This window comes from Eretmochelys imbricata, chromosome 10 (genome assembly GCF_965152235.1).
Source record: "Eretmochelys imbricata isolate rEreImb1 chromosome 10, rEreImb1.hap1, whole genome shotgun sequence".
Taxonomy (NCBI): domain Eukaryota; kingdom Metazoa; phylum Chordata; order Testudines; family Cheloniidae; genus Eretmochelys; species Eretmochelys imbricata.
Window position 1 is genome coordinate 9655325 of NC_135581.1, and position 27923 is coordinate 9683247.

The window sequence follows — 27923 nt, forward strand, 5'->3', positions numbered from 1 at the left end:
TGAGAACAGAGGGGCACAGCCACATGCTGGCCCATTTGAGTTGATCGCCCAGAAATGGCTCCAAACAACTGCCCTGGCCCTGGCAGACTAAGCCTAGCCACGTTCTAGTTCGGGGCTGGTCAACCCTGGCTTGGGAAGCTGTGTTAATCATGCTCTGTGCCCCTACAGCAGCATCCAGTGCTTTACAAATACTTCTGGGAATTAACCGCCCCATCCCCAGTGAATGTACTCTCAGCGGCTCCATTTCACAGCTGAGGAAACTGAGGCCGTGAGCAATGTGAAGGGACTTGCCCAGGGGACCAGTGGCAGAGCTGGGCAGGCCTCTGATCTGACCATCCTCTGATGGCTAGACCACTCTCCAGCAGCCTCTTCCTGGGAAGAACAGGGTTTAAAACCAGCCCCGGCGAATTCATTTCCCTACTTACTTAGCCTGACTCCAACTCTCAGCTCCTCTGATGCACCAGCTGTCCCTGCAACAAAGCTGGGCTGCTCTGAGTGTGAGTGTGTTTGCTGCCCTGTCCCTCCGCTCAGCGTGTCTGCCCTGCTCTAGTGCGCAGGCGGCCATGAGCAAGGTTCTTTTGCAGCGCACCTCTCTCCCGCTCACAGAAGAGACCGCCCAGGCCCAGCTGAGAGGCGGGGGTTGGCGGGTGGAAATGGAGCCATGTGCTTGTATTCCCTACAACACCACGTACTTTTTGGCCGCATCGCTGACTCTGGACAATTGACACGATGCCAAATATTTTATTATTTCTTGAAAATGTATTGATTTCCTTCGCAGCAAATAGGACGGCAAATGAGTCTGGCATGGCTGACACACAACACGAGAGCTATTTGGGGAGGAAAGGTGACAGCTTGGCCATTCCTGGACCAGTTTTCGGGTGCTAGCATAAGAAGGGACCTGATGTCGCACCCACTCCAGCCCCAACCTTCCGCTAGGTTTTGATTCAGGCCCTTGGAGCAGGGCCAGCTTGACGTCTGGCTCCAGAGCCAACCTCCCTCAGCGTGTGGGGAAGGTGGTTTGGGTTGGGAGGCGCTCTGAAGACAAGCCAGGCCCCACCAATCCATCGGTGACTCAAGCAGCTCTTCAGAGCACAACTCTCGTGAAACAAGGCAAGCCCAGTCTGTGGCTACTTTGTCACTAGTGCTCTTCTTAAAAAAAACCGTTCCGCCTCGGTCATGGGCTCAGGGCTAGTTTGCCTAACGTGCCTGGCTCCCGATAGCTACCAGGCAGCCTGGCTCCTGACCGTTCCCCCGCCGGCTCACCCCAACAAGGCAGCCAGAGGTTGGCTGGCAGGCTGCATCCTCGCTGCATTAGGAGCGGTTGACATGGCTCATTTGCGGTCCATCAGCCAGCTCAGCACCGAGGACATTTTGTTCAAGCTAGTGCTCAATTCTGTGGGAGCACACGATGCTGGCAGACAAATGTTGCTAGGTTACACAGAAGGGAGGACTAGGCCCTTCCACTGCAGGAGAAATTCTCTGGCCTGTGCTATGCAGTCGGTCGGCCACCCTAGAATATAATAATCCCTTCTGGCCTTACACTCTATGACTCTGAATAGACAGCAGGGAAGAGGCCAGGAAAGGCTGGCAAGGAACCATTAGCTGCAAAATACTAGCCATGATCATGAACAAGGCTTTGTGGCCATGACTAAAGTCACATGGCTTTGAGACTGCAGGCCCTGGCCACTTAGGATATGTCTACATTGCAATTAAAATCCCGCAGCTGGCCCATGCCGGCCGATTTGGGCTCGCAGGGCTCGGGCTGTGGGGCTGTTTAACTGCAGTGTAGTCGTCCACATTTGGCCTGGAGCCCAATCTCCACGAAGTGGGAGGGTCCCAGAGCTTGGGGTACAGCCTGAGCTGGAACGTCTACACTGCAGTTAAACAGCCCAGCAGCCCAAGCCTGTGAGCCCGAGTCAGCTGGCAGGGGCCAGCTGCAGGGTATGTCTAACTGCAGTGTAGACGGACGCAAATGCAGCCTGTGATCACCCTTGCACTGTAACTGCAGGGGATGGCCAAGGCTCAGGGCTGTGACTCGATGACTTTGTTTAATGGTTAGTTTCACTGCCGGTGACAACCGATCAGGTATTTCTAGTCAACTGGAAGGGTGACCCAGGTGCAAGCAGACACACCTGTGCTTGGTTTGATTGCCCTAAGGAAAAATCTATTGAGTTCCCCATAAATCACTTATACAGCAGCTCTGTATTAAAAAAAAAAGGAATATGACATCCTCTAAAATAGAGTTAACATATTACAAAATGAGCTACGGTCATTTATAAAATTTATGGAGCAAGCAGCTAAGTGAGAGTGTGTGTGTGTGTGTCTCTCAGTATTTGTGTGTTATCATGTACTTCACGATCTAGTCCGAAGATCACAAACTGGCCAGTGTGACACCGTCTCTCTACTTTATATAATCATGCCTGTACTTTGCAGCTCTGGCCAATGCAGGATCATCAGGCAGATAACAGAACTCAGTGGCCCATACGATGCTCTCCCTGGACTCAGTGATAAGTTATTGAAAGAGGAGACGGGGAACACCTGCAACACCACTGAGCGTTCAAAACTCATGGAGCAGGCTCCTGAAAATCATGAGAAAGGTTTAAAAATCATGAGATTTTTAAAAATATAATAATATTTGGGTTCTTTTTATTTGCCTTCAGGGATTTGGGAGTTCAGGTTTTCAGGTCTGTCTCTACAACCAGGAGCGCTAGAAATTTACAGTGTTTGAATTAAAGCTGAGGTTTCTACTTCAGGAGCTGGGGGCTTTATGAAGAACATCAACTGCCAGGAGCCTTGCAAAAGTATGCAACTTGGAGTTGCAATTTACAAGGCAAAAACACTACACCCATTTCAAGTCACCTTAATCGCTTATGCAGGACTGAAGCAAGCCTTGATTGGGGCACAACCTCTGTGCCTCTCTAGGGCCCTGCACATTCAACAGAGAGGCAGTTTTAGTCACTGGGATGGTCTTTTATGGGGAGGTGTCAACAGTGGGACTAGGTCATGTGGGCCCCACATGAGCTCTGTGATAGTTGAGATGAAGAAGCCACTCCATCCTAGTCTCCAGTGACGGTTCTGTTCCCCACCCCACCCTCCTTAACTCCTGACACTGTCCCGTGGACCAGAGTGGAACGGTCACTGAGCACGTGCCTTGCTCTGGGGGGGTGGAACAAAGAGGGGGAATGGGAGAGCTAATCCCTTGGGTCTTTCAGGGTGCGTGACAGGTGGAGCAACTGTGACTCCGAGGGCAGGAATTCCAAGTCCATCACCACACTGGGGAGGCTGGAAAAGGAAGAAGTGAAATTTCGAGACGGCTCAGTCTGCACTAGGAAACTGCCTGGCCATCAATCCCTGCCCAGAGGTGAGCGCAGTGGTGGAAGCTGCAGTGTGGAGAGGACACTGGGGCTTTTGCCTGCTTATCACCCACCCCTACTTCAGCATTTGCTAGTGTAGACAACACCACTTGTAAACTGTACAAGCCACGAGTGTAGACAGATCCCCAAGGACAGCAGAGCAGCTGCTCCTAGGTTCCATTCAGCTCAGCTCAGGACCAGTCATTCTCTTGGGAAGGGGCACACCCCCTCCAGCGTTACGCTCCCAGGGCCACGGTAACAAACACCGGGCAGATCAGTTGTGGTGCCTGCTATTGATAACTCCTTCCCTACTCCTACCCCATTGAGGCCAGTGGGGGTTTGGCCAGTGATTACAATACAATGTCTCACTCTAACGGAGCATCTCTCTGTCACTGCAGGTCTTTTGCCCTCCTCCTGCCCTCCATCAGGCTCTCTCTCTCTCTCTCTCCTGCTTTCTTCTGCCCCTCTATCACCGCCCCCTCACCTTGCAATCTGTCTCCCCACTTTCCCTTCATCTCCTCTTTGCATCTCCCTGGCACACACACTCAGTCTTGGGTTTACACCTGCCACGTGGCGGGCGCACGCTGGGGCGCTGTGTGAGTTGTGAGGCAGCAGGACGGTGCTGGGCGGTGGCGTGTGCTGCAAAGCGGCTGCGTGAGGGGTGTGACGACCAAGAGGCTGGACGGTAGGATGGTGGTGGGATATGTGGAGGTGGTATAGCCAAGGGGTTCATTTTACGGCTGGCATTTGTATCGCAGAGCCGAAGACCACCACAAACGTCTGACACAAACGCCATCACGCTCCCACCAGTATCAGCACCCCGTCCTTTGTCTACACACGCTCTCTGGGTCAGGGTGGGTGGAAACACCCCACACCCTTGTACAAAATCAGGGACCTACACCCCAGGAGTCTCCGCCCCGCTCTACCCTGCGGGGTGAAATGCTAAGGCATGGGGTGCAGCGGCCGGGCAATCCCCACTGCTCTGTCCCCCAAGGAGCTGGAGCCCCTCCAGTCATGAGAAACAGCTCCATGACAGTGCCACATATCAGCTGGACTTCCTAATGCAGAGCTTCACCACCATTCACTCCCCACCCTGGAGTCACCTGGGAACAGCCAAGTGTCGACAGGGGATAACATCCCAGCCTAGAGACACGGCTGGCTGGGAAATGCCGGGGCCAAGCTTATCCCTGGTTTAACACCCTGGACTTCAGTGGTGTTACACCAGGGATGCGCTAGGCCCACTATGTCCCCTAATGGGGATCCACTGTCTGTAAAGCTCTGCTCCACTAATCCAGCGCCCCGCGAGGACCTTGCAGGGGTGGGGTGGGGTGGAGGGGAGATGAGGCCAGATCTGGAGCACTGAGCTCGCCCACAAGAGCAAGCAGCTAAGTCGGGGGGTGGCCATTTCATGGTGACACCCACTGTCACCCCCAAACTTCTGTGCCATTGCTGAAGCCAGTGACGACTCACGGCAAACACCCCTTGGCCCTGCCTGTGGCCAGCTTGCAGGCCTGAGGAAGGCTCCAGCCTTTCAGCCCATCAAGCCAGGGGCCTGGAAGGGGGATTAATATTTCAGGGATCAGATTTTGGGTAGGGTGGGAACGGATTAATAAATACAGGACAGATCATTCCCATTCTCCTCTCCTCCCCAGCCCAACCCACCTGCCCCCTTCTCCTGCACCCCCGTTCCGGCACAGAGCTTCTGCAGCCCCAGCCGCATCACCCGCTCAGTACCCCGCCGTGAAAGAGCTGTTGTAGGTTTCAGTGTGGAAACAGGTCCTGTGAGACGTACTGGTGAGGCTATAGGCGAAGTAGGCCACGGCAGAGCCCAGTGTCAATCCGGTCATATAGGACACAGTCATGGTGTTACCTGCAGGAGAAGGGGAACGGAGAAGAGAAGCCAGGAGGTTAACCCTCATCTGCCAGACAAGCATGGATGGCTCAGACCCTAACAGGGTGCCAGGAAGTGTCTCCACTCATAATCCGGGGCCCCGCCGCATTTGGGACAGAGGTACCCTGCTCTAGCTCTAATCTGTAACGTACCCCCCCAGAGCATATTGCTGGCAACCCAGTGCTGGTGGCCATGCTCCCAGGCCAAGGGAGAGCGAGGGTGCAGCCGGTCACTGGTTTGGGCCCTGCAGTGGATAGGGTAGCAGCGATCTGGAGACGCAGTGGTATGAGCTGGGGTGGGGAGCCTTAGAGCAGGAATTGGATCAGCGTGGGCAGGAGACAGCCACCTGGAGGGGAGCTCTACAGGGGCCAAAATGGTACTACCCTCCCCAAAGGGACAGCAGGATCCTCACACCCGCGTTAACCCCCTGCCCCTCCGCTGGACCCTGTTTGGCCAGAGAGAGAGCCCCGAGCGTAGGTGCTCTTAGAAACTGGGCTTCTGGGGATTGACTCCCAGACTGGGCTGGTGCCACTGGATAAGTCACCCTTGGTGCGGGTGCTGCCTGCAAAATGACATGCAGGGCAACCAGCACGTCAGTGCACAGCCAGGCTTCGTGCGGAGGCCTGCAGCCCGGACGTGGCCTCTGAGCCTGGGGGGTAGTGCAGGGATGAACAGGAGAGGGACTCGACTGCCCGCCGGGGCCTGCCTCCCACCCACACCCGCTTAATATTTTGGAGTGACCCAACCGCTTCCTCTCCCCTCACCCAGGCACAGCTGGTCTCTCCCTGCCATGTAACGTGTAACCGGGATGGGACTGGTTCCATGCACACGGCATCTTTCCCCCCACTGGCCTGCCCACACCTACCACATCCCACAGCAGTGCCTGCAGCAGTGCATTCTGGATACATCTGGGCAATCTCCCACGCCCCCTCGGCTGCTGCTTCCAGGGGCACTTGGGGCAATGCTGCTGAAGCACTGTGCGAAATCCCCTCTCATGCACACAGGTGGGACGTTGGAGGACTGACTAACCCGGTTCTAGTGGCAGGGCCCAGCCACACAGTGTGAAACGCAGGTGCCAAGCATGTTACAGGGTGCCGAGCAACGGCAAACCACAGCACACTGGTCAGGAGCCACATGCTAGCCATGGGGCGTGTGGCCATGTGTTAACCCAGCGAAGAACTCAGCAGCAGCTCTAGTGCAGATGGGCCTGAAGGTGGGAGCAGTGACCTGGGTGTAACAGTACAGCCTGCTCCCCTTCTAACCGTGGGAAACACAAATGGAACTTGTGAGGCTGTGGGTCCAGCCAGCACTGTCCCTGCCTCCCTACACGGCTCCCGTGAGCGGCTGCCATGTGTCAACATGTTATTCCTCCTACCTGCCAGTTCCCGCTGCTCCGGGCTCACTTTGCCAGCAGCTAGGATCATGGGTACGCTGCCAAAGTACCCGTTGGTGATCCCCATGAGGAGGGAGAAGATGCAAGGCCAAGCGGGGTGGTTGAAGGTGGGTTTCCCACTGGGGTACACGCACATTATAAAGAGGGGAATGAAAATCACTCGCAGACAGGAGTAGATGAGAAGGTGGGTCCCTCTCCAGTCATAAGGCAAGGCAGCCAGGATCTAAAACACAGAGGGAAAGTCGCATTGTGTTGCAAAGGAAAGCGGCTTCTGGAGTAAAATCTAGATCAATAAAAGATGAGGCTGTTCAGGAGGCTGGCCTAGACTGAGTGGCAGTTCCAGAGCAAAAAAGCCACTGGAAACAAACAGGTCTCTACTGTGGGATCTGAAGAAATCCAAACCTAGCCCATCTTCAGTTACAATCCACCCCCATTTAGACCAGACCCTCCACCCATACACACACCAACCACACCTTTCATAACAGCAGACAACCCGGTTTGAACGGATTGCTTTTCTAACAGCAGGGGAGGGACGACAAAGTCTGTAAAAATATGCACGGCAGGAAGTCATGAGTCACTTCAAGCCCAGGGCCTGAACTTGGGCAATTGACTCCCCGTTCTCTTCCACAACAGGGTAGACTGGCCATCAGACAAGACCTGTTCCTTAGTAATCTACTGCCCATCTGGCACCTCAACCGCTACCCACCCTCCCCAAAGAAGCCTGCACAGGAGGTCTAGCCAGGACCCCTCCTACCTTGCCTACAAAGTCCGAGAGGTTGAAGACAGCCATGATTAAGATGGGGAGCCACTCCCCAAGAGTGCAGTTGCGGATCTCCGACTCCAGCCCAGGAAAGAGGCACAGTGTGATGAAGTAGGTCATGGCTATGGAAAGCATGTAGGCCCAGATCACCCTGGAGACAACGTAGCGATGGAGCATCATGTCTGGAGGAGGACACCAAAGCAACCTGTCAGCTTATTACTAAACCCACGCTCTTCCCCCTGCAGAGCACGGCAGTGAGAGGTTCACCTTCACCAGCCTTCGCCCTGGTCTAGGGGTGCTCACAAAGGCACTGATTAGTTCTGCACGTGAACGGATGCTTTCCCAGCATGCGGCAGAGATGTATCAATCCAGAAGGCCACCCTGGCTTCTGCCCTCAGAGCTCTGACCCCATCTCCCACATTAGAAACCCATTTGCCCTTGCCAGACTCCATTCCCTGAACTGTGGGTCAGGTTCAGGACCGGTGTAAACAAGTGCTGTTCAAATGACTTCAGCAGAACTCAGGGCTGAATCCAGCAGGCCCCTAAGCAGGTTCTCTGATTTCCATCGGACGCTAGAGCGGTATGAATGCTGTAATTCCACATGTTGTGTACCTACCACACCTGCAACTCCAGGGAATAGCTAATTTACACTCGCCGTGACCTCCCTTTCCTCCCCTTCCCCCTGTGAGGGCAAAAAGGCAAGAGAGACGGCGGTAGCTGGCCGTGTTATTTTATGTCCAGTGCTTGGCAGAAATGTACCCTCAGACTCCCTGTGATGTGCAGCATGAGATTATCTCACTTGGGCCTAAAAGTTTCTCGGCCTCCACTGCTGTTCAGTGCCATGTGTGTTGGATGGGTTCCGCCTACCACACCAGAGGCAGCTGCATTTCAGAGATGCTGTGCGTATCGAGACCGCAAAGCGTTTGGGGGTGGAAGGTCTATCCTAGGGATAGATGTCTATGGCTGCCATCACAGTAACCTCGGAGTGCCTCGCAGACATGGATGACCTAGGGGCGTGTTTTCACCCCCTTTGTGCAGATGGGGAGCCGAGGCATACAGAGAATAAGTGACTTGCCCAAGGTCACCTCAAAATGCTGTGGCAAAGCAGGAGCTGAACCCAGCTGTCCTGAGCCTTTAGTAAAAGAATATCCTTCCTCCCGCAACGGCACGACAGAAACGCACAAGCGGCTGCAGTACTATTAAAAGGTGACAGTTCCACTTTAAATGGCAGCCTCTGAAAGCCCCTTTAAGTGAGAGTGGGACTAGTTGTCCCTGCAGCTGGACACAGGTGTCCTACCTCGGAAGCTGGGCCAGCTCCTTTTGATTCTTGGTCGAGGGACGTCAAACCTCACATAGGTGCCGCTGCCAGCCAGCTCAGCTTCATGCCCCAGGCTGCCCGGAGGGGAGCCCGCCTGCCCACAAGGCCGATTTTCCTTGGGAAAGCACAAGAGGGATCAGGCTAGCGTTGAGCCAGGGGGTATTTTGCAAAGAACAGCTCAGTGGGAGGAGGGGGAAAGACTCCGGGAACTTATCCACCTTGATGTAAGACCCTCCTGCTGTCACTAGCAAAGGTAGAATGGATGAGGTCAGTGGCTGTAATACACTTCACCCAGGAAGCGGAGAGGACAAAAGTGGGGAGGGGAAACATGGGTTACACTGAGCTACCAGTTTATGTGCCATGCTAGGACATCCACCGTTACTGTATAGATTTCTATACAATACTTCAGCGTCTCTCTGCACCAATGCACCGTTAGAGGGCACCACACATCTCCTAAAAGAGGGGCTCTCGCAGTTTTCCATAGTGCGCACAACAATGGAAAGCAGGTTGTCTTGTAGGCCCATCTCCGCTGCCATTCGTGGCTGCACAGCCCACCTCCCCTCCCATGCCCAATTGTGTACCGTCCCCCTGTGGCACCCTCGGCAATTGTTTGCACAGGACAGAAATGGTCGGAAAATATTAAATGTCTTTTTAAAGTCTAATGTCACAGCTACAAGCAAAGAGCAGGGGCCAGCGGGCAGAGATCAGGCGGCCAACCAGAAAGTGCTGAACCAGCGACAGGGTGGCAACCCCGTCCTACAGCGAACTGGGATGCAGGCCCATTATCACACTCATTTAAGAACGTCGTCTGCGAGGGGCTGGAGCGCAGAAGGCTGCATTTCTCGTGCAGCACTCTGCCTGCGAAGCTGAAGGAGCAGCCCTGCTAAAGCCCTTCAGCAGGGACTTATGTGGCAGACAGACCGTGATGAGAAGCAAAGCATGGTTCTCATGCCAAACAACTGACACCACTGCTTGGAGATGGTCCCATGGGTATGAGGGCAGATGCTGTGCTTCAAGTTCTAATTCAACTCTGGATTCTGCACCAAAAGGTCGCCTGGACCAAACCAGTGCATCTTTGTACCTTTGTCAGTCCTTCCCTTATCCCTTGGAGATAGCTTCCCCAGCACATCTGCCTCAGGCCAGCAGCTGGAGGCCCAGGTCAGAGGCAGCAGAACCCCAGCGGCATCTAAAAGCCCCTGGCACACCCGCCCACATAGCACAGAAAGGGAGACTTACGAATCTGATGTCCTCTGCAGTGACATCGTGGTGAACCCTGTATCCGGTGCTGTGGTCTGGGACCCCTTTGCCCCCAGGTGCGCCCTGCCGGGAGCAGGCGGTGTAGTGCCGGACGAAACGGGTGCGCTTCACCAGCAGGTGGAGAATGAAGCACATGAGCTCGATGCCGATGGAGATGAAGAAGAAGATGATGGTGTTCTCCTTCTCGTCCGACAGGAGGAGTTTGGTGAAAATGCGGCTGAGGGAGATGATGACCCCCGCAGTGCCTGAGAGGAAGAGAGCAAAAGCAGGGCCGTCGGCATAGGGGGTCCAGGGACAGCAGGCAGCTCAATGGCCGGGGCTGCAGAGACATTCTGGACCGGGTTTGAAACCCAGGTTCTCTGTCCGGACAAGGACAGAACCCAAGATGTGACTCGGTGGCCAGGCCGGGCCAGTGTTGGCCTGGGCCCAGAGAGGGGCACTAACGTGTAGTGAGTGGGCTGATGTGTGCTGGGTGAACTGAGAACAGATGTGAGCCACAGGCTACTCTGTGAGCCGAGATGATTTCTGTCAGTAAAGCTGATTCCCTCGTACTTCCCCCAGCAACACAGAACAGGCACCCAGTCCCAGCCCTGTTTGCTTTGGAGTTAGCTGCAGTGGGGGAAAGTGAGTGGAGAGGCAGGTATCTCCCTGACAAAGGGGTGAGGCGCAGGAACTGTTTGTTCTCTCTCCCTGCTGTGAGACAGCTAATCTACTGCTGGGGAAATACAGGGGAATCGGCTCACCCCACACATCCCTGGTGCTGCCCCCTCGGCTGGCAGTCCCTGGCAATGCTCGTGCTTTGCTCTCTTGAGTGTTAACAGCAGCCGCACACACGCAGAGCAAAGGGAAACAGCGTCTGATAGGGGCATGCAGCCCTCTGCCAGGCAGCGTATTTCCCCGAACAACCCAGGAGCTAGCACTAGGCAGAGTTACAATGCCAGGCTTTTCATGCCACTCCGTGTAACTGGAAGGGACAGCCCAACGGAGTGCTGTTCATTCCCCTAGCCCATGGGAGGGGGCAGCCTTTCTTTCTGGCCCGCGTGCCCACTGTAATTACAGTTTTTCTCTGCCTGGCGTAGGGCCAGCTGGCCACTGACGGATGAAAACACCAACCAAAGACCAACAAATTCCCCCTTCAGGGCGTCAGTCAAAATATCAGTGAGAGCACCCCAGCTGTCGCCAGCTGGTGCATGTGCCAATGGTAGGTGGTGAGCGTGCCCACCACCTGCCAGCGTGTGCCAAGGCCAAATCCATTACCCTGGATTATCAGGAAAAGACTAAAGCCTATTCTGGACAGCAGCACCTGAGGAGTGAGCAGCATGCTGGTCAGTTTCCAGCGAGCCATCTCCGGGAGCAGGGCTGGAGACTGAGAGATTGCTGGGCTGGGCCAACGTCTGCTGGCAGTGGGGGAGAACTAAAGAAGGCTCGGCTAATAATGAATGAAGGCCTTTGCTGTGTACGTTCAAAGATGGGCTGCAATCTAATTGGGATGGAGGTCACCCCTACCCGTACCCCAGGTCACGGTAGAGACTCTATCCTCTCTTCTGCTCGCTGTAAAATGCCCTGGGACACGAGTGTGCTGTCTGCATGCTGCTCATGCTGCCCTCCCCTCTACAGAGCCAGAGAGCCGTAGAAACAGGGGGGTACATCTACACTGTAACACGGACTGCAGCACATGTAGACATACCCGAGCTAGCTACCAACCGCAATGGAGCACAGGCTTCAGCGTGGGCTAGTCACCCGAGTAAGTGGCCCGGGTCCCAGGCGGGCTTGTACAGGCCGCACCGAAGTCCAGGCCACCACAGCTTCACAGCTATGAGCATTCAGGTGAGCTAGACTCAAGCTAGCTCAGGTATCTGTACAGACGCTGCAGTGACACCTCTGACCTCCGCACAGCCATACCCCGTGTATGCGACTTTGCTCGGAGCCTAAGTTACCAGATTGCTAAGGCGGGCTCCAGCTAGGCCTCTTAGCATGGAGAAGTCACATCTCTCAGCAGCATCTTCCCCAAGAACCTGACCTTGTGGTGGATGGAACATTGCAACCTGACTCTGCCTAGGTCTACACTGTCAGCTAGGGATGTTCCCAGCTCCCGCAGCCAAACCCGTGCGAGCTCGAGAGCATGGGAAGCCACCCCAAGCACAAACCACCTGAACCCTGTGGGTGTGTACTCAGGGCGGCCAGCACAGTACCTTGATGAGAGCTAGCATGAGTACGTCTGCGTGAGCTGGGAATCACATCTGAGCTCCAAGCGGAGATGTAACCTCTGTGTCAAGCTGGGGGTCTTTATTACATGTGCCAACTAATGATTACATCTAGGAGAATGGGCCAACTAAGGACGCACTGGCCAATGTGCCAGCCAGCAGCTGGCTAATGAGCCTATTATCTAATCAGAATTGCGAGTAGCTCTGCCAGCTAGCAGGCTTTAAGAATCCAGGGTTAGGAGGATACTCACTCTCGCCAGTCATCACCCCTTGGGTGTACCGCTTGGGCAACATCCCGGTGTAGCCGTAGAAACTGGATTGCTGCACTTAAAGAGAGAGGTGCACCGAAAAAAGAAAGGAGAAGAGGTATTATTCCCTACCCACAATTCCGCGGGGATCTAGCCCAAATATATTGCCGGGAGTCCTGCCTAGGTCCTTGGAGCTGTTGAACTAGGAGAAGTTGGTGCAGTTTCCTATCGAAAGTTCTGATTCAAGAAAGCACATGCTTAACTTTAAGTTCATTGTAGCAGGTCTAAGTGCTTTCATGAATCAGAACCGCCTTCTTCACTCTTGCCAACGCAATAAGAAAACAATACTGTGGAAAGGCACCAGCTCTCGGTCCTGGATACCTCCGGCACATGAGAGCCCTAGGTACTAAAAGCCAAACTGTAACAGGGTGTCGGGGGTAGGTGGGGTGTGAGGGTGCAGGCTGCACAGCCTGACTCTGGCTGTTTACAGACGTGAAGCATCACGCGAATGACTCGTGTTCCAGAGTGTTAACCAGCATCATAAAGAAAATCATAGAAAGGCTGTAAACACACCTGGGCTAGCTGGTGCTAATGAGCTGCGGAAGGCTGGGTTTTTATGGGATGAAATATGGTAGGCCAATAAAAATCACCCACCTGGGGATTGCCCTGGGATTAACAAGTCCTGCTGCCCAGCAGCTGCATGGGGCCCTGGAATTTCATTATTCCAAAGCATTCAGTCACAAGGGAAAAGGCTTTGGTTAGCATAGCAACAACTGGACTTGATGGCTTTTGGGTTATTAATATTTTCAAAATGAACCAGAAACTCAGCAGCTGGAACAGCAAGCAGGGATTCAAAAAGCGTAAATGTGCCTTCTTAGCTCAAAAACGGGCATTTCACAGAGCCCAAAATGGGAGGGGGGAAACCCACCCCCACTTTTTTCACCAAACAAGAGGTCGGTTTCAATTCACGTTCTTTTCTATCTAATCTATCTGCCTGGTACTCGGATGCCCCACCCCATCAGCGCTTCCCAACAGAACTAACAAACCAGCCAGGCCAGCTGGCCAAGCAAGGAGCAGCCACCGCTGTGCTGACTTACTCCAGCTTGGGATCTGGCCCCACTGACTGCAATTGACCTGGCGATGCTAGAGATGCGTGTTTGATTGATGATGGGCTGGGTGGGTATGGAGTTTGGTATTTGGGGGTTCCAGGAGAAGCTGAAAGCCCCACAGGCCATCAGGCAGCACGTTATGCAAATAAGTGTATTTTATGCAAATACGTGCCATTTTATGCAAATCAGATAGCTCCTGGTTTGCGCTGGCAGCTGTGCATGCTGCTTTATGTGCTATGGGTTACGGGGTGTTGCCGGGATCTGAGAAGCGCAGATGTAAGTGGCTGAACAGATCTACTTCAGAAGAAGAGTGGGGAGATAGTTCAGGGAGCGGGGATCTGCAGTTTCAGGCAGCAGCAGGTGGCCCATCAGGGGCTGCAAACCGCTGAGTTATGTGGACCCAACAGAAATGTCAGAAAATTTGTTCCTGCTTTTCCCTGCAAGGAAATCGGATCTTTGAGGGGAAGAGCAGTTTCCCCCTTCCAGATACTCCCCTCTCTATTTTCAAGCAGGCCTTGTACTCTGAAACAAGACCCTGCTCTCCCCAAAACCACCTGGCCTGTCCTCCTTGCGCCAGGCTTCACATACCTGTGCAGCCGAAGGCCACGACCCCTACGGCTATCAGGTTGATAGCATACGCTTGCCTGTGGGTGAAGAGCTCCAACCAGACATCGCAGATACTGACGAAGAGAAGGGGACCCAGAGCGAACAGGTATCCTGCAGCGAACAAGATGGACACCGGAGTCAAGGGGCAGAGAGCAGAGCTGGAAGCAAGCCTTTGGACTGGCTTGGGACAGCGATGTGATGAGCTCGGCAGGCTGTGGAATCCCAGTGAAACCCCACGGGGCCAAGCGTCCGAGCCACTACTACTGCGTGGAGCAGCCTGGAGAGAGAGTGCGTCCCCGCACTGAGGCGGAGATGGAGTTACAGAGCAGACGAACGAGGGGCCAGAGAAACCCCCCGTTTCGTTCCATCTACGCCAAGATGGCTTTAGTCATTTAACTGCTTATGGGGTGGAATGGAAGCCTAGGCATCGCCCTGTAGGTTCCTCGTGATGTTTGAGTTTCTAGGCAGCCAGATGTTTGGGTGTCCAGACGTCTGCCTGATCGTATTTCTGGTGTCTAGCTAATGGTGTGTCTGACTGACTGCGTGGCTGGAAGTTTGGGTGTTCACACTGGATGCTGGGCTAAATCTAAGTGATTGGGTGGCCTGAGGCTTGGGCGAATGGAATGTGCTTATACGGCTTTGTACATGACCGGCCCAGATCTCCCAACCCCCTTCCCCCTGGAAACTGAACAGAACGTATCTGCACACATAACACACATCTTGTCTTCACTGCTGGGAGATCAGGCAGGGAGCAGAAGTGACACTCCGCTACCCTGAAGGGGCCAAGGACGGGCAATGATATCTCAGTGCTTGCAGGCTTTTTCCAGGTCAGTTGGTGGAGAGGCGCTGGAGACAGGAGTAGAGTCCACCCTTCTGGAAAACGCTAGCCTGACCGCTTGCACCGATGGGATAGGAAAATAGCCATGGAGATATGGTAGCCCCAGAATGCAGGCAGTAGGCTTGGGTCCTGTCTGGATCCCTGAGGCAGGGGAAGGAAATGGAGAGACCTACCCACAGAGATCCTGGTGTGCAGACTCAGCAGCTCCACCAGGGCGTTGTTCAAGATGACAGCTACCAAGGCTACCAGGATGTAGGTGAGGCTCATATCAAACACAATGGAGGTCCCTGCAGAGCAACAGAAGAGGTGAGGTGGTCAGCAATGCTCCAAGAGCCGCGTTGGACTGAGTGTGTTGATTTCAGCAGGGAGCTTTCAAGCTACTGCTGACCACGGGTCTGTGTTGGCACCTTGGTGAACAGAATTTGGGGTCTGGTGGCTGTTCTGTATTTCCTCCAGCCCACCTGTCTGGTTTCTCTGATGGCTGAACCAGGCTCCGGGTTTGGGTAACTCAGCTGTGGCCTCAAAGAACAATGTCAGGGTTGCATTGTCTAGGGATATCCAGGAACAGGAAACATTTTCCAGGCTGTGGAAATAGGCAAGCAGGGCCGGCTGAAATAGAAGGCGGTGGAATGACAGAAAGTGGGGTGAGGGTCTGGGGAGATACCCCGTGGGCAACACAGGAGATGCCACGGGGGCAGCCACTCATTTTGTCTACCTCCACTTTGCACTCTGGGTACAAACACTGCAGAGTGATACTGCTGTCATTAATTGGGCTACATTTGTGAGTTCAGGCTGCTAGACACCCCATCCAGGAGACATCCAGCACCTGTCAATATCTGCATCCACAAGAACTGGGAGACCCGGCCAAGTCCTATTTCAAAACCAGATTCCCCGCCAAATACACCGACACTCACTTCGGCAGCCTCTGTCTTTTCAACATCCTAGCACCAGCTTCTAGGATCTCCTGTCATTAAATGGGACTGTGTTTGCTATCAGCATTGAACATCAGAGATCCTGACTGCTGGCTTTCAAAGATTACATGTGAATTGGAAATCAGCGGCCTGTCCGGGCTGGTTCCCCTCTGCCTGTCAGACTAGCATTCTCCTGCTAATGAGGACTCTGCCGTGACAGTTTCCATGCTGTGCCCTGGCTCAGTGTGAATGAAATCCAGGGAGCAGGGCCTGGGACACGCCAAACCACCATTGCTGGGAAGGACCCACCTGGATATTTGTGATGCAAATAGTCCACATCTGTGATAAAGCTGTTGTATGGCAGGAGAAATCCAACCCCTGCTAGCAGCATTGCGAAGTAAATCCCATGGTATCGATCCTGCGGCTCGGGGTCTTCTGAGGCTACAGCCGGAACAGGACAGAACAGGTGACAGTTAAGCTGATGGGCCTCTTGGAGCCCAACACAGAGTCCTACAGACAGGCTGGGAAATATATCGAGAGGCAACCGATTTATTGTTCACTGAGACGAGGTACCGAACATTCCCAAATGAGGGGCTCTATGTCTCGCAGCTTTAGTAAAGAATCCCCTTTATACTCATTGCAACTCTCTTCTCTCCCATGAGACACTGCAGTGCCATTATTCGACTCGATCACCCACACAGGAATAACCAGGCTAGACCAGTGGTCCGGCAAGGCCGGGATCCTGTCTCTAACAATGGTCAGCATCAGCTGCTTCAGCGGAAGGGGCAAGAAACCCACCTATCGGACATCTGTGTAGCACCAGCCAACGGGGGAAGTATCTTCCTAGACACTTGTACGTATGGATAGGTGTACACATGCCTCTGTTCACCTGCCTCTAGTTCCCAGCCTTCCTCACCGGGAGCAGAGAGTGAGGTTTTGTTATGGTCCCTGTACTAGGAGAAGTTATTGATCTCTGCAGCTACACATCTTTTCCCAGAATCATTGACCCCGGCCCAGCCACCCTTCTGCACATGAAACCCCCCCGGGAAAGAGCAAAGCAGAGATGCCTACTGTTCTCTCAACTGGGCTCGCAAGGGAACATCTGGGGGCCCCAAAAGAGCAACAGCTATGTTAAATCTCAGCCCTTCCCAAAGGGCCACCTATTGGCCCAGGGGCAAGTGCTCCTCGAGGCCACGGGGAAAAGCAGCTCGCAAGCCCTTACAGGGTCTGAGAGCTCCCAGAGGGATTAAACAGCAGGGTCAGCCTTTTCATTGCAAACTGGAAAGGATGGTATTAATGTCGGATAGCTGTATTGCCGGTTCCCATAATGTGCCCAACGCCAGGTTCACCTATGTCGCTCCACAAAATAAACACCAGCCTGGCTAAACTGCAGCCTGTGAGTAGAGGCATTTCAGCAGTGATCCTGGCAGTATAAGAATACCAGGTCTTTGATGTGCAACGTACTGAAGCAGTCCCGTGCCATCCAGCGTACGTTCAGGGAGTGATTGGCAGAGGTACAAACCTAGGGCCAGATCCTCAGCTGGTGCAAATGCAACTAGCCCCAGTGGAGGTAAGGTAAGGGTCTGTCCTACAGCTGGCACCTGCTCAAGTGACTCAGCCTGTGAGACGTTTGGAGTAAACTCTCGTATAAGATCATCTTGGCCAGGGGAGCGACGGCTCATTAATTGCTTTCCTGTCATCTGGGAACACGCTGCAGTTACGACATGTCGGAGTCTGCACTGTTAAAACACCGGGGATCTGCACAGGGAAGTGGGGATGTGTGTGCCTGTCAAAGAGCACAGGCCCCCAGGATCCCCACTGCCCCGGCATCACACGGAGAGGAACGAAACCACGGCAGGAGCCACAGAGAGGCCTGGCAGTGAAGGGGGAGGGGTTAAGAGCAGAGGGAGGAGCCACGATAAATCGCACGCGTTCTCATCCCAGCCCCCAGAAGGGCCTTTCTTACCCAGCCAGAGGGGCAGAAAGTTAACCCTGCTGGGATGTCAAAGCCTGCACGCCTCAAGGGGAGGGCTCAGCAGGAGGGTGGCCAGCCAATAGCCACACATTTGCTGGCCCAGTCATGCTCCCCTGGCTAGTGAGCAGAGAAGCGTCCTCCCTGCTGCCTTGGACCCACGCAGTTGGGGAATTCGCTGGATTCCTTAGCTCCCTGCTTGTTTTGGCGGGTCCTGGCTACAGTGCCCCCAGGCCAGTCCTGGGGATGTGGGAGGGTGTGTGTCACCTCTGTGGGGGTTACAAAGCCACAAAACTTGTTCTCCCCGCATGCTGTTTGCGCCGCAGGACAGTGTCCGGGCCATGGCGACGGATCAGGAGCTGCATGGACAACAGCAAGCTCCACTCACAGTAGTTATTCTTAAAGACTGGGCCAAACGGCTCCTGTACGCTAAGAACCAGCCCCAGACGCTGGACAAGATTTGAACCAAACCTTCTGGAGGCTTGGGAAAAGTTCCCCGAACGTACCGCTGTTATTATTTCCACCCTGTCCTGTGGTCTCTGTGCTTCTGGGCCTCATTTGGACCTGAAGCGTTACCACAATGAGGTAATGGCTGCTTGCGGGCTGTGTCTGGCCTGGCCAGGAGACCTTGCAAAAAAGCCCACCCCTGTGAGATCTCCCGACCCAAGAAGCCAGGATAATCTGAACACATGGCCAAAGTCTGGGGGGCTGAACCACCCGGCAAAGCAGGGTTTGCCCATGGCTCTGTGAAACGTGGAGCGTGGAGCTGGTTGGTGCAGCACTGGCTATGACAAAGCTCTCTCTCCCTGCATCCAGGGAGCTGCCCCAGCAGCCTGTCACTGCCATCGCTATGTGCCCCCCTCAGCCCTTCCTCCACGCTCCCTCCTTGCGAGCCAGGAGAGATGCGGCGCCCAGCTGCCAAGCCCTACCTGGCTCCATGAAGGTGAGGACTCCCTTGGCCTGATTCCCTTTAGCCTGCAGCTCCTCCTCCTCCAGCTGGTAGCTGTCAAAGCTGAAGCTCATCACCACATTTCCCTCTGGGGTCACCACGGGGCTGATGTCCTTGAAATGATCTCCTCTGACGGAGCCCATTGTGGCTGACCTAAAGCAAGAGAGGGCAGCAACACACCATCAGCTCAGCCCCAGCACGGTCCTCAAGGGATACCCCACAGGGGCTTATTCCCAACGGGGCCAAGGGCTCAGCTAACGTAATACGTAGGGAAAACATTCAACACACCATGCAAAACAGCAGAGCAGCTAGTGAGGGAAAAGAGTTGTGAGGTCATCTAGCTCTTCCCCCTGCCAGAGCCAGAATGACCACAGCATCTCAAGTGCTTTGCCCTGTCTAGTTTTAACTGCTCCAAGCGACGGGGCTCCCACTGCTTTCCCTGGAAGGCCTTCGTGTGATTCACCTCACTGGCAGGACGTCTCTCCTGATAATCAGCTGACATTTCCTTTGCTCCGTCTCATCCCGTTTCTCCTAGTTACGCCCCCTGGCGTGCGCAATAGGCTCCCCGTAGAAAACAACCATGTCCCTCCACCCTGAGTCGCTGCAAAGTGGCACAAGCAGGCCCAAACTAAGAGGTGACCGATGCTAACCTGGTGTAATAACCTGGCCCCCCTCAACACATCCCTAACAGTAAGTTAGACACCCTTTGATTCACACCCACTCACTGACGTACACCCACGTTACACATCAGCCCTGGCTCCTTCTCTATTGTCCCTCAGTAACTTTTAGCTCAAACATGCTCAGTTTCTAAGATGTTTCTCCCCCTTATCTCCCAGCACTACCTCAGCCAGGATAGGCCAAGCGACAAGCTGGGGCCTTTCCTTCTCGTGCGTCCCCAGCACCAATAATACAGATCTGGCCACGGAGGCCCATGGGGTTCCCCACGCAGGGACTGGCATTTTGTTCCGTGTTTGCGCAGCACCTCGCACACAGGTGGCACGCAGTGTGAATACTAAATAATAAAATACGACATGTGAGAGGGAAAGAATCCAGCTTGTCTCTCAGAGTTTGAAGGGCTGGCGGTATGAAATATAGCAGGTCTTTCTGAGCCCGTTCAAGCTGTACAGCTAGACAACACCAGGAGAGACCCCCCCACTGGAACCAAGAACTCCATTTTATGAGCGTGAAGCACTTTAAAGATGTCTCCATCACTATCACCGAACTGCTCCTCTGTTGTGCGGTCCGAGAATGAAGGCTGCCAGCTGGCAGGATGGGCTGAGTGTGGATAGTGTTTTGAGAAGGACTCCTAGGCGGGAAGCAATGGAGTGAAAGGAGAACCTCCCACGAAACCTCGTAGAGAATTACATCCGTGTAAGCTCGGTCTCTTCCCTGGTGAAAAAAAGCTCTCAGTCTCAGGTGTTGTCTGTGCCCTCTGCCGCTTGACTCTCTGAGCAGGTCTCACACCAGGATCTTCACCAGGACTTCTCCTAGCATGATATAGGCTTCAATTTCCCCAAGAGCCAGCACTTCCACATCCTCTGTGAGGGTGACTCATGCTGGGAGAAGCTGGGCCTGCAGTAGCTGTGAGCTCATCACAGCCGGCGCGAATTCACTGGTCCCTCCAGCGATGTTTGTTGGGAGTGGAGGAGCTATGAGGCTCCCCTTTACTGCAGCCGTCTGCATGGCTGTCACAGCGGAAAAAAACCAGAACCAGGCAGGGCATCAAACCGTGCTAGAGAGTGACTAACGCCACAGCTAGGTCGCTGAACCTACAGGGAATGGACAGGGCTGCCTCCACACTAAAGAGCTGCGTAACTGCAGCCTGGACCGGTGTGATTCCCACACTAGTCACCCTGTCCCACACGCATACATAAAACTCCTTGGGCACGGCAGGGCCTTGTGGATTGTTGCACCTGTAACACCAGCCGAGCCCGGGTGTCGGCAGACAGGATCGAACCTGGGACCGCTGAAGCTTAGGGCATGAGCCTCTACTGCAAGAGCTAAAAGCCACGTGGCTCTTAGCTACGGCTATCGCAGACTCATCAGTCTCTAGCTGGGCTAGGTGCCATTAGAAGGGGACAGCAGGGATGGGTTACACACCTACCCCCCAACGCCCAGCACAGCTCCACAGAGCAGCTCGGGTCCATTTGCACCTCTCCACATTTTGGGTGCCGCCTCGGCTGCTCTTGGGCAGGCTTGTCAGGTGACAGAGCCGTTGCTCTGGGCTGTTGAGGCCGTCTCTGACGGACTAATTACACCACTGCCGTTGCCACACTACCATGGCTGTCTACACTGGCACTGCACGGTGGGCATCCAGCTCAGAGCAAGTCCAGCTGCAGCCTGGCATGAAGCCCCGTGCACTGTTGTTAGCGATGCTGTGTCTGGATGCAGGGCCTGGCACACACACGCCACAGGGTTCTCCTGCCTAGAACGAGGCTAGCAGGGTTCTCTGGTGCTCACATCCTGGGGACCGTTTCACAAGAACTAGATTGTTTCGTGACCCCACCTTCCCGCCCAGTTCCCCAACCCCCACTGCTTGGGTCCCAAAGGGTTTCATTGTGCAGAACACCAGCGAGGGCTCTGCAGCTTCCGGATGGGCTCTGGGTCTGAGAACCAAGCACCCGAGAGCAGCTTTTTAACAGAGACAGCACGGCTGTCGGGGAAAACTGATACCCACCCTGTTCCCAAAGGCCAGGAAGACTGTGCTAAGAACCACCATGGCAGAGATCCCATCCTGCCGCCAGAGCCTTTGGACCTTTGCAGCCCAGGTGAAACACCAACAGGCAGGGCTTCTGCATCATTTCTCATAGCAGCTCACGCGAGCAGAAAGTTTGGGACTGGAGGGATGTGCCCAGGTACACTTTCAGCCCAGACCCAGAGCATTGCTCTTAGCAGCTGGCACTGGAGAGGAACAGTATTCTTAGTGGACCAAATCCTGAGGGTCTTACTGAAGCAAAACCCCACCGAAGCTAATGGGCCCGATCCACCGCAGTCAACGGTGGCTGTAGGTGCTCGGCAACTCAGAGGTTTGGCCTGATGGAAGCTGGGACTGAGTCAAACCTGAGCAAGGCCCCGGGGGATCTGGCCCCAAGTGAGACTGAGTCTCCGAGCGCAGAGACGTCACAGAGGACGGTGCCAGGACCCCACGCACAGGCAAAGGGGCTCTGTAAGGAGTGCAGGTTGGAGACTGCGCACTGGCATGAGGTTATTTTGTTGCAAGGCCACAAGGAAATGCAATGGCTCCTTCGCTCCCACTTGCTCCTTCATGCACTGCCCGGAGACCTAGCTCAGGGATGGCTATTTCGGCAGAGACCTTTAGGCCTGCCCTCATATAGCCTTGCATTCTTTGCACAGGTGCGTTCCTTCCATAGACACTCCTTAAAGGGGACTGCTTTACTGTATGCAATTCAGCACCTCGTGTGATGCACCGAAGCGAGCCCCCTCTGGCCGACCTCTTCCTCCGGCAGCTCAGGGTTCTGCCCAAGGCTGCAAAACACATCTTTGCTCCCAGGTCCAGTCACTGGCTCGTCCATCTCGGTAGCTTCTACTGCACTGGCATCAAATGCCAGAGCAGAGACAGCAGCTTTGAGCTGGGCTATCTAGAGAGCTCATCGCAAGCTTTGAGGGGTGGTGTTAAGGTTTATCGCCACTGCAAATCCCTCACTGAAAGCCTCCCAACCCGATAAGCCAGGAGGACGGGGCTGCTGCCACTCAGCGGGGTTTTCACACTGACAGCCAGGGTTTTTTCTGCCTTGGGTGTCAGGGTGACAGCAACAGCTGTCAGGGGTTTGCTTCGGTGCTGGGGCTTTAATGTCCCCATGCCCCTGCTCTGCAGCAGCCTGTCACATGCTTCAGTTTCAAGTAATAAACCCGAGGACTTTTTTTTTAATACTCCGTTTTGCCAGGGACAACAATACGAAAAAGCCCAACTCAGGGGCCAGACTAGACCAACCAGGGTGGCTTTGGCTCTAGCCCAGGCAGTCAGCTGGGTTAAAGAGGACTTGGGACTGGCCACAAGACGGCATCGCTGGCTGATTAACGACCAAGAGAGAAGTGCCAAGGGAGAGGCGATACTGTCTGAGGTTAGAGCAGCGGGCAGGGTTCTATTCCTGGCTCAGATGCTGACTCATTGTATGCCCTTGGGAGAGTTGTTTAACCTCTGCGCCTCAGTTTACCTTTCTGTAACATAAAGATAATACCTCACTCACAGGCTTTAGAAAATATTTGTAAAGGCATTTGGCAGCCTCCTCTGAAGGCAAAGGGCAAACTATTGTAACAAACCGGTGGCCCTCCTACAACTTTGTGCTTGACTCTATGCTGTCCATGTGATTAATGAGCACTTCAACAGGGGGAAGAGAACCCGACGCCTCCTGGTCTGGAAGCACAGGCCCTACCCCTTGAGCTGAAGGAGACTCTCTGCTACTTGTTAGCAGCATAAAAAGAGTTCTGCTAGGAGTTGGAGATTCCCATTCCCTCCAATAGAGGGCGGTAGTGTTGATACATAACCTTCCCAGCAGGGCAGGTTGGAAGCCTGGTGTGATGTTTACTGCTCATGCCCCAACTGTCTGAGAGCTTGGTAATTGATGGGACAATAACTTGAGGCTGCTGGAAACTCAGGACATCTCCCCCTTATCCTAGCCCCAGCTGGTACTCTGGATTTCTGCAGCAGGCGCAGGAGAGAATCTGGGCTTCTCAGTAGGGGATCCCCAAGCAAATGGCTTTGCAGGGAGACCCAGATTTGCTTGAACTGGCCATAGCTCCACCATTCCCAGGGCTGTAATTTCCAACCCAGATCGGTGGCTCCAAACCCCAAACCTGTGAGCCCAGCAGAGAGCAGCAGGAACTGCTTTAACTGATCCTTACTGTCATGAGGGGCCACTTACAAAGAATCCCTTTAAACTTAACTGGGGCTGTGTCGCAGGGACCTAGCTCTGCCTCTAGGTGGTGCTCTAGCCCACCTCAGGCAGGAACATTCCTCCCAGAGTGGCGAGTTTTTTGGATTTGATTTGTTTTCTGTTGTGGTGAGCACCATGTGTCTGGCTACCACAATGAATGATGGCTCTGAAGAGGGAAAAGTCTACCTGCATATCTGGAATCCCAAGAGGAACACAGCGATTCCATTAGGGGTCTGATAAATTAAGTCTCCGACCCCACCCCGAGAAGCCTGGCAGGGAAGCTAGAGTTTGCAAAACTCCAAGAAGCTCTTGTGGAATCAGACAGCGCCAGCTGATACCTTGAATATTTGTTCTTAATGCAGCAACAGTTCATGTGTGTAGGTCCTCAGTGCACAGTTCTTCGCATGGTCAAAATCTTTTTAGATGATCCCCTGCTTCATTTCACTCCAAACACCATCAAAGGGTAGATTCTTATTTATAGTTATGTATACTGTATGTTACCCCAACTGCCCACTGGATGTCAGTGGTGCTCCACCAAAACACAACTTTAGGTACACTCATCCGGGGGAATAAAATGCTCTTCAAAACAGATGGGGGTGGGGATTCAATTTCAGTCATTTCCTGTCTCATTATGAGATGTGATGTTTGCTAGGATATAAAGGTTTACATGGAGTCTTAGCCATGATACGCCAAAGAGCCACATATTGGATAAACAGGGATAGAAACCTAATGCCTTAGTTAATTGGGTTGCAGTCCCAATGTCACACAAGCTAATGAAAGTTCTATTGACCCCTTAGAATCTAGTCCTTCCCAACTTTGATCGCTTCCTTGAGCCATAAACATATTTACTTATTCCAGGAACGTGCCACAGCATCCTCTGAATCTGTGTGATAGGCCAGTCGGTACCATTATGCTAATAGCAGAATCCACTGTCTCTGCCTCTGACACAGGTCCTGTTGTTCTTTCAGAGACTAAAGGTCAAAGTAGTAACAACAGGTCTTATACTCCAGCCGCAACCTAAGGGGAATGTGCCCTCTCCAACAAGCAGCCTGGCAATGCAACAAGAGCAAAGCAGCTGAACTACTCAAGGCAACTGCAACCCAAAATTAATCCAAACTGAGCATCTTGATCATGGGCCTGGAATGTTTTGCCTGAACTTCCACTGAATGGAAAGAGAGTGAGGGTGAAAATCTAGCTACCTGCTCCTACCTGGAACAAATGTAGGCCTCATGCACTGGGCCCATGCACTGGACGAAGCTTGCAAGGTTTCGGTTGGCAATATACAGCGACCTTGGAGTGTCACATTTTGAAGAAAATGAAATTATAACAGAAAACTGACCCCTAAGGCTCAGTCACCTTGAAGCACCAGAACTGACTCCTGGTCTGTTTCACAGGTTATTTCTTTAAGTGGGCTCCACTCCCTTTTAAAGGTGGAATAAAACCAGTTGTTGACACTATCTGCTAGGAATCTGCTTACAGAACTGAGTTTGGGATTAGCACCTTTTTGTCTATTGTCAGGTCGGAGCTTTGTTATTCTCTGTGAGAGATGCGAGACTATCCAACAAGGAACAGAGCTTTGACCGGCTCAGACAGGACTGGGAATGAATACAGATCCTTTTTGTGTTATTTTTTGTTGCAAAAGTCATGCTTCATTAACCTTTTGTTAACACCCTTCAGCAGAGTAATATAAGAGCAGCTAAAATTATTAAAACCAAACACAGCAAAAACCACTTACCAAACACCTGATGCTAAAAGAAACAAATCAGATAAGACCAGACAGGAAATGGTCTCCGGACCCACTGTAAAGCCTGTTGTAGATTTTTTTAAACAGAAAACCTGTTTGGAGAATAAGCCTATTATAAAAGCCTCTTATCACAACGTAAACTTCTTACTGATTATACTAGACCAATAAAGCTGGGAAGCATGGACAGTACACAGCACAGGAAAGAACCTTTCCTGTTTTGCAGGCAATACAATTCCTTAATAACTCCGGGCCTGATTCTCCACTCTCAGTGGGTTTACACTGGTGTGCATCCATTGACCCAGTGCAGTTACTGCTCACTTACACCACGATCAGCGAGAGCAGAATTGGGCCTTAGGCGAGTGACATCCACAGTCCCTTTTCCAGGCTCAGAACTGAGAGGACCGGGAGGATGAATCAATTCTCATCAGGAAGATTTTTGTGGATTTTAAAAATATTTTCAGTAGCAAAAAATATAGTAAATCCTGGGCTGGCTGGGTGTGGACAGTGGCTCCCCTCTAGCAGGTCCACCTCCCTCTCCTAGGCAGGATTTATTCCTTTATCACTAAAACCAGCCTGGATTGGTTAAACCCCAACACTGGGCTCCCCAAAATCGCTGATGCTCTCTGTCCCCAAAGCAACTTCTTCCCTCTCTCTAGCTCCTTCCCTCCTCTGCATCTCCTAGCCCAGCTGTCCTGCGGCGGCCATTCGGTCCCAAGGTGGGCTCCTCCCAGGGCTGTGAGGATCAGAAAAGCCGGGCCGGAGGGCAGCTAAACCCTGCGGCTCGCTCCGGGCTTCGCGCTCCTGCGGCTGGAAGAAGGGCCCGGCAAAGCGCCGGTCCCATTTCACGCCGTCCACAGCGACAAGGCAAAGGCACCCCTGATTTCTCCACCTTCTAGCTGCGCCCCATTCACCCCCGTGCCGCGAGCCGGGCTCCCTCCCCTGCCTGGGACGCCCCCTCCTGGGGGCGCTGCGCAAACACCCAGGTCGCACGAAGGCAGGGGTCTGAAAAGCCCTGATTTAATGACAGGGATGGGCCGGGGGGTCCGGAGTCGCGCAGCGATCAAACAGCCGCCGGGGGCCCCCATTTCGGGGGGTGATGGGGGGGTGCCTCCGGGCAGGTTCAGAGCCCGGGGTGCATCTGGGGCAGATGGGTGGGGCTGTCTCCCCCCACCCCAGCCCCCCGAAATGTCAAGGCGGGGATTTGCCCAGCTCCGTGCAATGTGCCCCCTGCGCTGCTCGGGGTCTTTGCCGGGCCCAACAGGGCAGCCCCGCGCCCCCTCCCTTACCTCCGGCCGGGCTGGCTCCGCCGCCGCTTCAGCGCTCCTGCCCGGCCGCCTTCAGCCCGGCCGCCGGAGCCAGCCCGCTGCCTCCCGTCGCCCGGCCGCCGGCTCCATCCAGCCTCTGCCCGGCCCGCGCCTGGGGGGAGCCGCCGCGGGGAGGCGGGGAGGCGGGGAGCGTGTGCGCGGCGGCCCGGCCCCGGCTCCAGCCCCCGGCTCCCTCCTCCTCCTGCCGGAGACAGCCCGCCCGCTCCGCCCTCTCCCCGCCGCCCCCCGCGGGACCCGCGCCCTGCCCGGGGCTGGCCAAGGGGTGGTGCCCGGGGCCTCTGGTGCCAGCCCCGGGCAGGTCTCCAGCCCGCGGCTGGGGGGAGAGGGACGGGGGGCGGGTAGGTGAACCCGGGTGTCTTTAGCAGGCAGCCCAGGTCCTCCCCGCCCCTGGGTGCCCGGTCACCCCCTGCCCCCGGCCAGGCCACGGGTCCAGCTGTGCCCTGCGCAGGGGGCGGGCGCTGGAGCCAGGCGCCAAGGCAGCAGCCCTGGCGGTTTGGCCTGGGGGCGCTGGGCTGGGTGGGAGCAGCCCGGCGCACCAGGGGCGCGGCCAGCCCTGGGGCGGGTGGCAGCTTCCCCCGGGCCGGTCTGAGCCAGCGCCCGGGCGCCAGGCTGGGGGCCGCCGTGCTGCTGGAGGCGCTGGCCCCTGGCTGGCAGACAGGGCCATGGGCCTTGCTGCTTGGTGGGGCTTTTCACCGTCGGAGCAGGAGTATTGCAACCCCCCCCCCCCAAACTGCCCACAAACTGCCCTGCCCCACGCTGGCTAGGCCGATGGGCAGCTGAGATGGCTGTTTGCTTTGCTGTAACCGCCTCCTCCCACCCCACCCTCCACGGTCTGTTCGGTCCATCCTGCCCCACACCTAGACTGGCAGCTCTGCAGGGCAGGGACCCCTTTGTTACTTCTCTGTACAGCGCCTCGCTGTGGGGCCCGGAGCCTTGATCGGGGAAGGCCCTACCCATCATCAATAATAATATTAAGAGACAGGGCTAATGCGGGGGTCACATTCTGCCTACCTAAACTTCCCCATCGTTTCAGTTGGAGCCAGGAGTCTTCTCCTTCGCTGATGGAGCCACAGTGTTGCTGTGCACGGTTAAATAGGGGCTGTTTCTCACCCCAGAGGTGGCCGCATTCCAGGATGAACTGATACATGTA

The 27923-nt window shown here is 54.5% G+C and overlaps 1 protein-coding gene across 2 annotated transcripts; it reads right to left on the reverse strand.

Annotated features, from left to right (window-relative positions):
* Positions 1-725: 725 nt before the first annotated feature.
* On the reverse strand, positions 726-26889 carry SLC29A4 (solute carrier family 29 member 4). Of its 2 annotated transcripts, XM_077829154.1 has the most exons (12): positions 26735-26889; positions 25440-25540; positions 18790-18962; positions 16198-16329; positions 15151-15264; positions 14122-14250; positions 12428-12502; positions 9952-10217; positions 8695-8830; positions 7392-7579; positions 6620-6860; positions 726-5223 (listed from the first exon to the last, which is right to left on the reverse strand). In XM_077829154.1, exons 3-12 carry the CDS (start codon positions 18950-18952, stop codon positions 5081-5083), a joined length of 1587 nt encoding a protein of 528 aa, XP_077685280.1. In that variant the 5' UTR covers positions 18953-18962; positions 25440-25540; positions 26735-26889; the 3' UTR covers positions 726-5080. The 2 variants fall into 2 exon arrangements, with proteins under 2 accessions (XP_077685280.1, XP_077685279.1); XM_077829153.1 differs by lacking the exon at positions 25440-25540.
* Positions 26890-27923: the final 1034 nt, after the last annotated feature.